The sequence below is a fragment of the Mya arenaria genome, chromosome 14, assembly GCF_026914265.1.
Source record: "Mya arenaria isolate MELC-2E11 chromosome 14, ASM2691426v1".
NCBI lineage: Eukaryota > Metazoa > Mollusca > Bivalvia > Myida > Myidae > Mya > Mya arenaria.
The window spans coordinates 59,341,170-59,354,346 of record NC_069135.1 but is presented as its reverse complement, the minus strand read 5'-3'; the positions used below and the strand labels follow the sequence as shown (position 1 = coordinate 59,354,346).

The 13,177-nt window shown below is 34.3% G+C and overlaps 1 protein-coding gene across 2 annotated transcripts in view; it reads right to left on the bottom strand.

Moving 5' to 3' along the window:
• LOC128217918 (uncharacterized) overlaps nt 1-13,177 on the bottom strand; it is a 51,924-nt gene that overhangs the window by 16,721 nt on the left and 22,026 nt on the right. For both annotated transcript variants that reach the window (XM_052925374.1, XM_052925375.1), the window contains 13 exons: nt 11,535-11,625; nt 8,286-8,423; nt 7,908-8,057; nt 7,468-7,527; nt 6,600-6,754; nt 6,050-6,143; nt 5,500-5,630; nt 4,721-4,886; nt 4,054-4,151; nt 3,404-3,526; nt 2,725-2,805; nt 1,090-1,370; nt 346-524 (listed from right to left, as the gene is read on the bottom strand). In XM_052925374.1, coding sequence (XP_052781334.1) covers nt 346-524; nt 1,090-1,370; nt 2,725-2,805; nt 3,404-3,526; nt 4,054-4,151; nt 4,721-4,886; nt 5,500-5,630; nt 6,050-6,143; nt 6,600-6,754; nt 7,468-7,527; nt 7,908-8,057; nt 8,286-8,423; nt 11,535-11,625 — 1,747 coding nt within the window. The remainder of the gene's footprint in view (nt 1-345; nt 525-1,089; nt 1,371-2,724; nt 2,806-3,403; nt 3,527-4,053; nt 4,152-4,720; nt 4,887-5,499; nt 5,631-6,049; nt 6,144-6,599; nt 6,755-7,467; nt 7,528-7,907; nt 8,058-8,285; nt 8,424-11,534; nt 11,626-13,177) is intronic.

The window sequence follows — 13,177 nt, the reverse complement described above, 5'->3', positions numbered from 1 at the left end:
TTTGTGTTGGTATAATTTGGGTAATATTTTCCCTTAAAGAGTTAAAACTACAAATAAAGTTTAAGTCAAATAAAGTTTAAGTCATTTAGCTGAAAGAAATATTGCTCTGAAACCTTTTGTTTTAGATTTTTTGAGACTTAGGCCTAATGTTTCTCAAATATTTTTCACAAAATGAACAGGTAAATCGGCAATGTTTACGCTATGTAAAACTATAAAACATTATCATTTTTTATATTTAATTGTAATTCCCCTACCTTATAAGCCTGTGTATTTCCAGTAGAGAGGAATGTATCAGCCATGCAGTGTCGGACAGCCGTATCAAATATATATTTGTTATTCTCCTACCTTATAAGCCTGCGTATTTCCAGTAGAGAGGAAAGTATCTGCCATGCAGTGTCGGACAGCCGTATCGAACTCAAGAAACATGACATCGCGGCGTAGATTCATAAACTCCGACACAGATCGAGGCTCGGTCGAGTGCGGGAGGTTGTCGATCTGCTTCTGTATTTCTCGTAATTCAGCACCTGCATTATTTCAAATAAGGATTAATGACAAATTTTAAGCTTATTTATTGCGGTTTTTAAAATAGCGATTGTTGTCTGCTACTCATGAGCGTAATATAATAAAGTAACAATATTTTTTTGTTAATTTTAAAGAGATAAGATTATCAACATACATACATTTTTTTTAAAAATCAGTATTAAACAGAAAATTAAACTATTCTCTTCTATTTTTTATTTCTTCTCTTTATAAAAATAGACAAGGTTTGCTATTATCATGGTCAGGTTTTTATGATAAATCATCATTAAATTAAATCAAAAGCACTGCACAGTCAAAGTTTGACTATTTTTTTACATTAAAAAAGGCGCATAAATGTACAATAATTTATGCCAGAGTTATGCACCTTAATGTAAATGTTCCTATTGTATGTGGCAACATGTCTATTAAGTTTAATCTTCAACATTGTTTAAGTCATGGCCAAGTTTGAAGTCTTGCACTTCAAAGAGGACAATTGCACAAAGGGTGCGACAATATTTGAAATGATAAAACATGAAATATAAAATAAAATCTTGATATTAAGTATCGTACCGACACCCTCGGTACCGCCCCAATCAGCCGAGACAAACTCCATTTTTCTTGAGCCAAGTCTCGCGTGAGATGATCCGAGTCTTGAATGCGCGCACAAGTACTGCAGCATATCATGAAGGGCTGAGACGATTATCAGACAATACGTGAGGGCAAGGACACAGTGCTCGTCATTCAACGTTTTAAACATGATCAGTGTTTCTGTGTGATGTGGAATGAACCAGATGTTCAAAACATGTTTTCCATCAGGGGACAGAACTCTGCGAGGTCGTTTACGCATTTGTCTGAAAGTATATAAAAATATTAAAATAACATTCATTATTATGTAAATTTGCTTATAGATTTTGTTTTTATTTTTTTCTAGTGTGGAGAAGTTCTTCAATATATACTGGCAATAACATTTAAGTAATAAATAAACAAGTGAAGAAAAAAAAATCATGAAATACAATACTTGAATATTTAACTGATCAAATTATATTCATTGTTAGTTTGTTGACTAAACCTATTGTTTTTATTAAATTTAGTTATAACTATAAGTATTATGACATATAATGTTATATTTTTATTTTAACATTATCTGTTATGTTAAAAAATTTCTGTGTTTACCTGTGGGTTTAAAAAAACTAAAATTCTAATGACATGCAAAATATTTCTTTCTTTAGTATTCATTTGTCTGACCCTTGTTTCACAAAAACTTTTAAGTAATTACTCAACAACTTTAAAGTCAACTCATTTAAAGGCCACATAACAGCCTAGAATGGTTCAAAATTAAATTTTTTTGACTCTATAAAGAGTCCCTTTTAAATAGCCGAGCCAGTTGAGTAAGAACTTGAGATTTTTCATGAAACTGGTGATGCCTGTTTTTTTAAACTACTGGTTTTGTCCTTTCATGCAGGTTTCTTTATTTTTGAAAATTTTACCTCTGTTTGAGAAAATAGCTCAGAAAACTGAAGATTGTAGATAAAATTGATGAAACAGAAAAATAAAACATTTGTCAATACCTAATCATGATCAGTAAATTTCTTAAATCATTTACTGCCTATATGATAAAGCTTAACATAAAACTACTAGCAACCATAAACGATTGCGGGTTTTTGTTGTGTTTTCTTTAAACAAAACGGGGCGTAATTCAACAGCCATTTAAGTAAGAGTAATGAGCTATGTTTCACATGTGCACATTTCTCTGGTAACATGTATACACAGCGTCATGTGAATACCTTGAACACTTTTCAAGTAATGGCCAAGGTTAAAAATTCCACTGCCAATACTAAGACCCCAAGACTTATAATTATGATAACTCATTGTTTTTTTCCTTCAAGCTTAAACTGAAAAAGAACTTATTATTATATAAATATACACTAAATTCCACATATAAATATATAGAAGAACTGAAAATTAATTAAACAGAAAAATTACAAAAATATATATTACATAAAATCTTCATGATTAAGAAGGTGTTAGTGAGAGAATAATAATATGTTTAAGCTGAATGGTAATTTCTTTGGTTAAAACTAATATTCCATGAATTGCATGTGATGCCCGTCAGAAGACGCCGCCAGTCAACGTAATATTTTTGTCTGCTACGCTTTGCAAGTGACATGGAATGTAGATACGGTAATATATGGTACATCAGTATACCTAGGGTCTGGAGTAAGTCCGGCAATATCATCCAGGTTGGATTTCTTCTCGTTCGACTCTCCCAGCATAAAATATGTGTCCCTGAAATTCAGTAAGGATGATTTTTCATTGGCTGAAAAACCATTTTGAAAAAATACTTTTCATTTGAAAAAGAATCATTTAAGGCTTGTATTTACTATTCTATATTCAAATGTGTACCTGTCTGATTTTGTTTGGTGTTTGTTCACAAAAACAGGTGAAATAACTCAATTTCAGCAACTTTAAAAAATATTGCGATCTAAAATTCATGAAAGAGTCTCTCTGCATGTAAACATAGCGCAAAATGTCCAATAACAAAAAAATTCAAACAATAAGAAACAATTTCAAACCTTTTCAAACAATTTCAAAACAATTTCAAACAATTAAAAACAAAAAGAAACAATATGAAACAATTACGAACACACAATTTTAAACAATTACACACAGTCATTGAAATTAGACTTTTGGATGAACAAGCCCATAATCTTACACCATTGCTTGGCATAAAAAAAATAACAAGCCCTCCTATGTAATATTCAGACATTGAGCAAGCCATGAATACATTTTACCAGTGTACCGCTTCCGGGCTTGTGTTCATTTTGATCACTGCAAATACAAACAATTACAAACTTGCTAATTTTTATTATATATTCAGGTTTACCTGACTTGTGGGAATTCATCGAGTAACGTGAGAATGCTGTTGTAGTATGAGAGGAGTTGGCCGCGGAGAGAGAACTGGGCCAGGCGACGATTGAAGTTGTTACAGAACGATGATATCAGAGACCTGCAAATATAAAGGCCATAAATTTACTGGTTCTAAATATAAAAATCATTCAGTTAATAATGTGAGAATGATTTTGTAGTCCAACCTGCTTTACCAGAACAAACCGATTCAACTACTTTCTCTTCAAATTGGTAGACACTCGAACATCTATGCCAAGCAGCATGAGAAATATTTCAATGCATAAAACTCTAGAGGTATAGGTGTCTGTTTGCCACACAATACATTGAAGATTCTGGCCCCCAAAACAAAACATTTTACTGTCCTCTGCTACAAAAACGAACCCAGGGCCAGTATTGAATATTGATCTTATCCTTATCCTTAGACATGCTTCAGTGACTCCATTCAGCCTATTGGTCAGCTAAATATACAGACCAATCAAAACACTTAGTTTTGAATCTTAATTTTAAGTTCTATTCAAGGTCAGTTTATTAAATACAGCCCATAGACTGGTTTCTATCCAGAAACAAAGACTTGATCTTAAGCTTGTAAGAGAGTAAATGAAATTCGAATGAGCTCGTATATTCTACCTCTTTAGTTTGGTCATTTCATCAGGGTTCCTCAGAACTGTTCCCATCTGGTTCTTCTTGTTAATAAACTCATTCAACATCACATCGCGGCTTGGCGTCTGGAAATATTTTTATCATAATGATTATCAAGGCAAGGGGTCGATGCGGAGATATACATGTAAATTCAGTCAGAATAGCTTAATTAACTCTTAAAAAATAACTTATGTTACATTGGACCAATAAGAACTTGGTAAAATCTAATAACAAATTGAGTCTGAATAGCTTATAATAAAGTTTTAAAAAATGATATATGTAACAATGAACCAATAGTTCAGAACTTATTTCTTATTTAAATTTAATAAAAATTGAGTCTGAATAGCTTAGTATGGTCTTAAAAAAATATTTATGTTACATCGGGCCAATAGTTTAGAACTTATATAGTTAAAGTTAATAACATTAAAAGCGTTAATCCTTTTACAGTCCATATAATATTAAGAATGTAAACATGACATAAATTATACCGAAACAAAAAATGAGCTTAGGTCTAATCTGTTGTAAGGAACTTCAGATAATTAAAAAAATTGGGGACTGAAGATTAGCTTCATGTAGTTGACATGTGCCGGGTGGTAACTAGGCAACAAGGTATTTGTCTGTCACTAGTACAGCTGTTACAAATATCCTTTCCTACCTTTTCCAGCTGTATAGACATGAAGGCCTCGGGCGATCGTTTCTTGAGCCCGCCTGCTTCAGCCATCTTGGCAGCCAGCGCCGTTCCTGCTGTTGAACTTGACATACCGGTCAGCTGTGTGAGCGAGGATTTCTCCGATTTTGTTTCTGTAGGGCTGTTCCTCCCACTGAAATAAAAACTTTTTTTTTAGTTAAATTCAATAACTGTTGTTTATATATCATTCCATGAAAATTTCCCTATTATCTAGTCAGCAACAGTATTATTTGAAAATTTGGGTATAAAACTTCTTTTTACAACAATCTTCCATGTTCATAATTTGTTTGTTTTCCGAGTGAGTCAAATGTTAAAAGATATCTTAAACAAAGTAAATGGATTTGCAACATACACATTGATATTGGTGAAAAGTTCCATGGGAAAATCATGAATATATATTTTTTAGTTGTGTCCACCATTATGAATTCATGATAGTGTCTCTGAAGCTACATCAATTCAATGGCTTTTTATAATCTTCAAAAAGCATACCAGTAAACCAGGAGAAAACTTTGCTTTTACAATAAACTCAATAAAAGGCTGTACCTCTTGAATTCTTGCTCCTTGCCAGGTTGGCAAGCATGTGCTTTCTGCAACGCACAGGTAAAAACTAAGCTTTGACAATAAACTCAATTAGAAGGCTGTACCTCTTGAATTCTTGCTCCTTGCCAGGCTGGCAAGCATGTGCTTGCTTGCACTGCACAGGTTAAAGCTAAGCTTTTACAATAAACTCAATAAGAAAGCTGTACCTCTTAAATTCTTGCTCCTTGCCAGGCTGGCAGGCATGTGCTTGCTGCACAGCACAGGTTACAGCATTTTTATGGACAACCTGCGTCTTTAAAACCACCTGCAGTGTCTCCAAACCACCTGGCTTCACAATCTGTAATGTAAAACAACCAGGTGTGTAAAATACAGGTATCATCATTTTTATAAACCATCTGCATCTTTTAAACCACCTGCACTGTCTCTTAACCACCTGGCTTCACAATATTTAAGGTAAAACAACCAGGTGTGTAACTACACAAGTGACATTGTTTTAATGGACCACCTGCATCTCTAAAGACTGCACTGTCTCTAAAGCACCCTGCTACACATTCCACAAGGTTAAATAAACTGGTTTGAATGTACAATACAGGGCTTAATGACTAGCTGGCTTTGCCGAGCTTATTTCTTGCACTCGTTATAAATTTCACGAAAAATCAAAATCTGCATTCATCCACTCTTTATCCAATGTTACAAGAAACCCTAGTTTATCACATCCAACACTGTAAAAATATTCCTGACAAATTTATGTTATACCTCCATAATTCCATCCCTGCTACGGAAACTGAATCTCCCAACGTGAGCCTCGTCCAGCTCGTGTATGGCCAGATACAGAAACCCTGGAGTGTACCTGCAAGAAGAATAACCACATTTATTTTGTGTGTACAATGTTGAAAGTATACATGTCTTCAAAGCTTTTCAAGATATGGCTCGTATGAAAAGTTTTGAAAAACGACACCAAAGCAATGACAATACCATGACTTTATTGTCTTTCAAAACCAGACAATTTTGTGAAATTAGTCTTCATGTCTACAGAAAACCAACTATTGCCCACCATAGATTTATCATCATGGGCTGAGAGTATACAGGGGTGGTGGTTATCTTTGTCCTTAAAAACAGCAAATTCAATTTGCCCAAAATTTTGAAAGTAACAATATCCATGAAACTTCTAACTTGAAAATGCTCATCCTCAAAAACATAGTTATAAAAGCAGACATGGTGTTTTCGGCTATTTTCCTTCAATCCCAAAGGTACAAAATGCCTCAATTGGTATTAATTAAGCCACAACATTAAGAAAATTCCCTACCTGTCAACAAGTGACTCATCCTCCAGGACAGAGGTTATAAACGTGGGTGGGGGTTTCCCTGCATCTTCCTTGAAGCCTGCAAACTCCATCTGCACGAACCTCATGTACATGTGGAAGTCATCGAATCCCATCTCTTGGGCTTGTTGGCGGTATATCTGAGAAATTGAATATAATTCTTCTTTTAGTTGTTTCTTTTTTAATAAATCAAAATATTCATTTTATTTCCATGTGAAAATTGATCAAATCCCTCAAATATAATTTTCATGCATGTATTACCACTGCGAGTATAAATGCTCATGTTTTAATACACTGAGTTTACCAATTCATATAATTAAGGATAATGTCTAGGGACATATCCAATGACCCTTTAGGGTAAGAATGGGCTTGTTGCATAGATGTCTGCCTCTCATCCAAGAGGTTTGAGGTTCGATCCCCACCAAGTTGAGAGTGGTCTAGTGGTATAGCTATCTGCCTCTCAAACAAGAGGTTGGTTGTTCGATCCCCACCAGGGTAAGAGTGGTCTTATGGTATAGCTCTCTGCCTGTCACCAAAGAGGTTGTGGGTTTAACTCCCACCAGGGTAAGAGTGGTCTTATGGTATATCTTCCCGCCTGTCACCAAAGAGGTTGTGGGTTCGATCCGCACCAGGGTAAGAGTGGTCTTATGGTATAGCTCTCTGCCTGTCACCAAAGAGTTTTTTGGTTCGATCCACACAAGGGGTACCATCTTATGGCCTCTCAAAATGGTTATACCTAAGAAATAGTCCCAAGCTACTACTTTTAGCATGATTGTGACGAAAGCTGACAGCTTCTAAAATCATGCTAAAAGTAGTTAGTATTAAATAAAGAGGTAACATAATGCAGACCAACCTTTGCGAGAATTTCCGTCTCCCAAGCTGCATCTATCAACCTCTGTCTTACATGAACTGCCTGAAAAATTGCAAATAAAACTAAACCTCTCATCTAGTCATATTATGATGTACATATTAAGCGTTCAAGAATCATCAAATTTTTCTATCTTCAGACTGTGAGCTAGATTTTATGATTAGAACTGTTGCGCCTTTCAACTAAAGTACAATTAATCGCCAACGTAAAGCATTGTAATTTTCAACAATCCTAATTAAAGCACTCGTTTTAGTTTAACCTGTATCTTTTCTAACTACTAAATGTAAATTATGACATGAAATATCAATGTTTGTACCACAAACATTCATTTAATTTCTACCATTATTATTATCTGCCCTTTTTTCAAAGTCCATAAACATTTTATTACACACAATATCCCAAGCAAGGTTAATAAAAAATCCTACCTCAAGCACTCGTCCAATCTTCGCCATCATGATTTTGTTTTTCGTCTTCATCTGTCCCCTTGCAGCCGTGTCGTCAGGTTCCTCTGAAGCAAATCGTTCCGCAATCTCGCAGATAAACAGGGGGTCTTCCACAAACACTTCCGCAAACAGCTGTAATAATGTACAAATCAAAATAGAGTTCAGATTTTATTTCTTTTGACATTAAAAACCATTCGAGTGCAAGTTATATATTGGTTCCACTCCTAATATCACTGCTGTGAAACAGACTTAACTCCATTAAAAAAGGAGACTTGAAAAAAATCTGGGGCCGCTTTCAATAACCATCAAATCGGAAGAATAGAATTTGAGGGTTTCGATTGGAGTGTAAAATTAACTTACATCTTTCTGCATCTGCGGTGAGAATGACGTGCCTATTGGTTCCATGGTCGTCCATTCAGTAAGCGCAATCTCGTACATTTTCTTTTCCATGATCAGAGCTTCGAGAATGGTATCAGGCTTATGGATATGCATTAACTCCTGTAACAAAATACAGTAGCATATAGATTCATAACTTTATTATTGGGCAGAACTTTGTCAAAGCTGCACTCTCACAGATTGACCATTTTGACCAAAATTTTTATTTTTTGTCTTGGAATGAGCCAATTTTTGAAAAAATTGTTGTTTTATGGCTAAAAGCGCTGTAACTTATGCTTTAAGAAAAATGATGTTTTCGGCAGTTTTCCAAACAATTAAGATCTATTCTATTGTAAGCTGGTTTATAGTCTTATATGAGCATAATGATGGCATTGATACCAAAATCAGCTGATTCCCAGACAAAAGCTAAAAAAATGCCAAAACAGTCAATCTGTGAGAGTGCAGCTTTTAAGTCTTTAAAGTTAAAAAACATTTCATTTTAATGTATTCTTAATTTTTTAGTCTTGGCCTGTTTCAAAAATAACACCCATGAAATAATCATATTTACTGCATGCTATCATGCCTCCACCAAAGGGTTCGACAGACTTCTGAGAATGTTTGTCCTAAAGGTCTTATACATGTACATGCTGTATCAGTTTTCATACAGATATTCCATATTCCATTGGCTTCCCTGCTGATTCCACCTTTTGCTCTCAAGAGCTGTAGCCCAAACATATTTCTGATATCAGCATAACAGACCTTCATATATTAACATCAATGCCTCTTTGCTTCATGTATGAATTAGTTCTTTCATTTTACACATGATGGACCAAGTTATTATTCAAACACTGTGAGTCAGCTTTTGCTGTAGTACACCTAGCTCTGTATACAATTTTTTCGCACCCTATACCCAACAAGGGCCGCTTAAATTAGTAGTAGTCATTGACAAGATACTAGTAGTAATGACCACCAAATTAATGGCCCAGTAATATGGTGATTGTTTCAATAGAGATCTTTGTTGATTTTAGTCGTAAATTGAAATAATCTTAGTTTCATAGTTTTAGGATTTTACTCCATATTAAAGGGGCTGTCTCACGTGTGATAAAATAGCGAAAAAAGAAGAAGAAAATTGTCGAAAACTGACATAAACTTGGCATCGATGTGTACAATGCATTGAAACTTACTAACTGAACAACAACATAGTTTACAATTTATTTAAGTTTAACAGTTATTTCATATTTTTCCATTAAAAAAGATTACTGGGTATATCTACCAGGTAGAATTCATTCCTTATGCATGATTGGCTAGTCGGTGTTATCACGTGATATTACCGAGGTAGGTGTATAGCTTAATTATGTCACCCGATTATAAGAAGCCTTTATAGCTCAGTGAGTAAGACTCTGGATTTCAATTTTGGCGACGCGGGTTCGAACCCGGTCTCCGACACAATGTTTTTTTTACGTTTTGGTACCTTTTTTTACAATTATGAGATCAAAGCGTAACACAATCTATTAGATAATTGTCCTGAGATTTGTTACCGTGTATTTAATTGCAGAAAGTGCAAAAATATTTAATAATTGGTAAATGCTAAAAGATTTACTGTGGTCTACTATAGTCTCATAAGGTAGAAATACAGTATTTTATATTCATTTCCTTCAAATTAACTCGGTATCCTTCATGTTTTGGACAATTATTTATCCTTTTTGGAATATTAAAACAATATCATCAATTGTGGTAAATCTTTTTTGGGAGGAAGATTGCATCTTTAAGATTATTCTAAAATCCTTTCATAGAATAGCACTGTGAATAATACGAAACGATCATGCAGAAAAGGTCTAATTCATGCTGTGTCAGTTTTAACAGAGATATTCTGTTAGTCCCAGATGGTCTTTATAAGACTCTTTCTACCCTTAGGTATGAAAACTCACCAACATTTGTGCACATGGATCTGATTACTGACATCAGCATAACGGAACTTCAAGCATACCTTCAAACAAGGTTGCTTTTATAGTATGAACGCTTAAAGAAAACACTCATAAAACCTTGTAAATATGAATATAGGATCTCTATCAACCTTTTTCTGTTTCGTAAATCTCCAAAAACAAACCATTCTGCAAGCGATCCTTTTATAAACTCTTTAGGTATTACTATGACCATAGTTAAAGTTTCAGTACCTAAATGCAATTTAATATATGATAAATCAACAATTCAAAATAATAATTCAGTCAAAATATAAGTCTAAAGATAAATGTTTCTAAAAATAAGTAGTGTTTTTTTAAATATTTGGATTCCTATATTCAATACCGTAGGTGCTACTAAACACTGTAAGCTTATTGATTTTGGAACTGACTTACAATAGCAATAAGATTAATGATAACTAGATTTTTGTCCTAATATATAATATGCATTGAGATTTAATGGTTGCACAATGTTTTTAATGTTTTTAATACCCTTTAAAAAAAATATTACTCTTGTGAACTATATGGGGCAAAGGAATTGATGGCGGACAAAAACATCAACTTTCAAGTTCGATGTTGAGCGGGACTGTGTCAACTTATTTAGAAATCATCTTAACATTTGCAGAGTAAAAGAGCAGACACAAAAAGAATGGAAAGAAAAAAGCAAATTGGAAAAGATTACATTTTGGGTTATGGTAAAGAACAAGGAAAACGTGTTGGTGGATATTAAAGTCAGTTCTTGTTGTTTTATATGAGATGTGCATTTTCATTTTACCAAATTAATCATTTTTATTTTTTTCCATAATTTGAGGAGTTATGTAGCAGACACATAGAATGGATAAAAAAGTTTATCAGATATCAGTAATGGCCTTTGAGCATAAGTGTGACCTTGACCTTAAAGGTAGGTGGCTGGAACCATGTCAACATAGTGTAGGGAACATTTTTGAAATCCTTCCATTGGGAAAAAAAATTAGGTAGTATAAAAAAAAATTCTTGTCAATAACTGACCCATTTCTGTCAAAAATCCCTACACAATACTGGCTCGAGGAAATTGCGACCTAATACACAAATTCTTTCTGGGCTGATAAAATGTTATGAAAATCAACTCAATAACTCTGTCAACCCCCCCCCCCCCACCTCCTGAATGCATATGAAATGCATCAAAAGACAAACATCTTAATTTAACAGAAGCATCAATGGTGGTGGAGGTGTGCATCGAGCACAATGGTGGTGGAGGTGTGCATCGAGCAGGCGTGAGATATTAACACATGCAAACCTGACGAGCGAACTTCATGGCCTGTGGTATCCTGCTCGCTATGGCCAGGCTGGGGTGGAACTCCAGAATGAACAGGTTCCGCAGTGCTGACCTGAAAATGGAAAGAGTAGATTTATAACTAAACATGCGCTCATACTGTAACAACATGCATCCATCAATGCTTGCTGGACAGATTCATATTTATTCCTTTAGAAGGGCTCTGACAAGCAAAAATAAATAAGGTTTTCATTTAGTCAATAATTGGTTGTATTAAGTGGGTTATTATAGAAGATCACGCATGCCGATTGACCAGTATTGAGGCATTTTGTGTTAAACACTAAGTTAGCTTTTATCTATATTCGCACATCCTAGCCTCGTAAGTTTCATTATGTCACAAGGAAGATGTCAGACAGGTTGGGTTGAAAAGGTCAGGCATTTATATTTAATGCCAGACGATTTATTAAGAAGCATGTGTTATTAGGTAAAGTGAAACAAGACAATGTGACATGAAGTTGGACAGCCAAAAGTCAACAGTCAGCCAAACAAAAGAGGCTAGGAGGGGCAGAGGACTAATGTGCAATGATTGATTTTGGTAATTTTTTTGTTCTAATAAAGAATAAAGTTGGCATGGTGGGAACTATTACTTTTTTAGGTAGCATAAATTAGCTTAAAACTTCATTTTTCATACAAAATTGTTGGCAATAATCTAATTTACCGTAAATGGGTATTAGACGCACTTTTTTCCCTCAGATTTCGATGTAAAAAAATGCCTGCGTATAATACCCAGTAACAAGCTTTTGAACTTTTTTCTGAGGTCCATTTCAGGCCGAGAGTTTGTTTAGATTTATGTAGAAAGGGTATATACGGGTTAAAACGGCATTTGAAGATCGGGATACGGTATATTGCAAGATGTTTATAATTTAAAAAAAAATATTGTACGATTTAAATTATTAAAATTATTCAATATTAATTTGAATAAAACAATAATTAGACATGCATATAAAAAAGCAAAGCTGGGCACTGTCAAAATATTTTTGTCAGTTGTACGATAAGGTGTGAAAAATTTGCACTGCCTTTAGACCTGTTTAACATACCAATACTACAAACTGATGCAATAATGGTCATGATTTTTCGCACTTTTCCATGTTCTTTATTCTTTTCTGTAGAGGTTGACACTTCGAGAACAAGCCCGTACAATATAAAGTTTTTGCATACAGTAACTTCCCTATTCATTCTCGACAGGTTATCGTTTACGATATACTGTCAGAAAGAAATCTTACAAATTGTCATAAAAGGTACATTTCAGTGCCATCCAGAAACAAATTGTCACACTAAGTAATTTTCAGTGCCTATCCTAACATGAAACGAATAAAAATGAAAAAAATTGCATTATCATTGTATGGTTTTAAAGATAACCATCGCCATTTTCACGAAAAAAAAATTTTGCATCACTGTCAACAAACATGGTGGCCAAGATTGGCAGACGATTTTGACATATTTTCTATGTGTCCTTTAACCCAAAACTTAGATCAAAAGTTTTTTCTCAGATTTTTCACTGATTTTTTTGCCTGCGTATAATACCCACTATCGTCTTATACCCAGTCATTTACGGTAAGTCAATAATGGGTTGTCAATTTTAAAGGTGCAACAGGAACCTTTCTTGA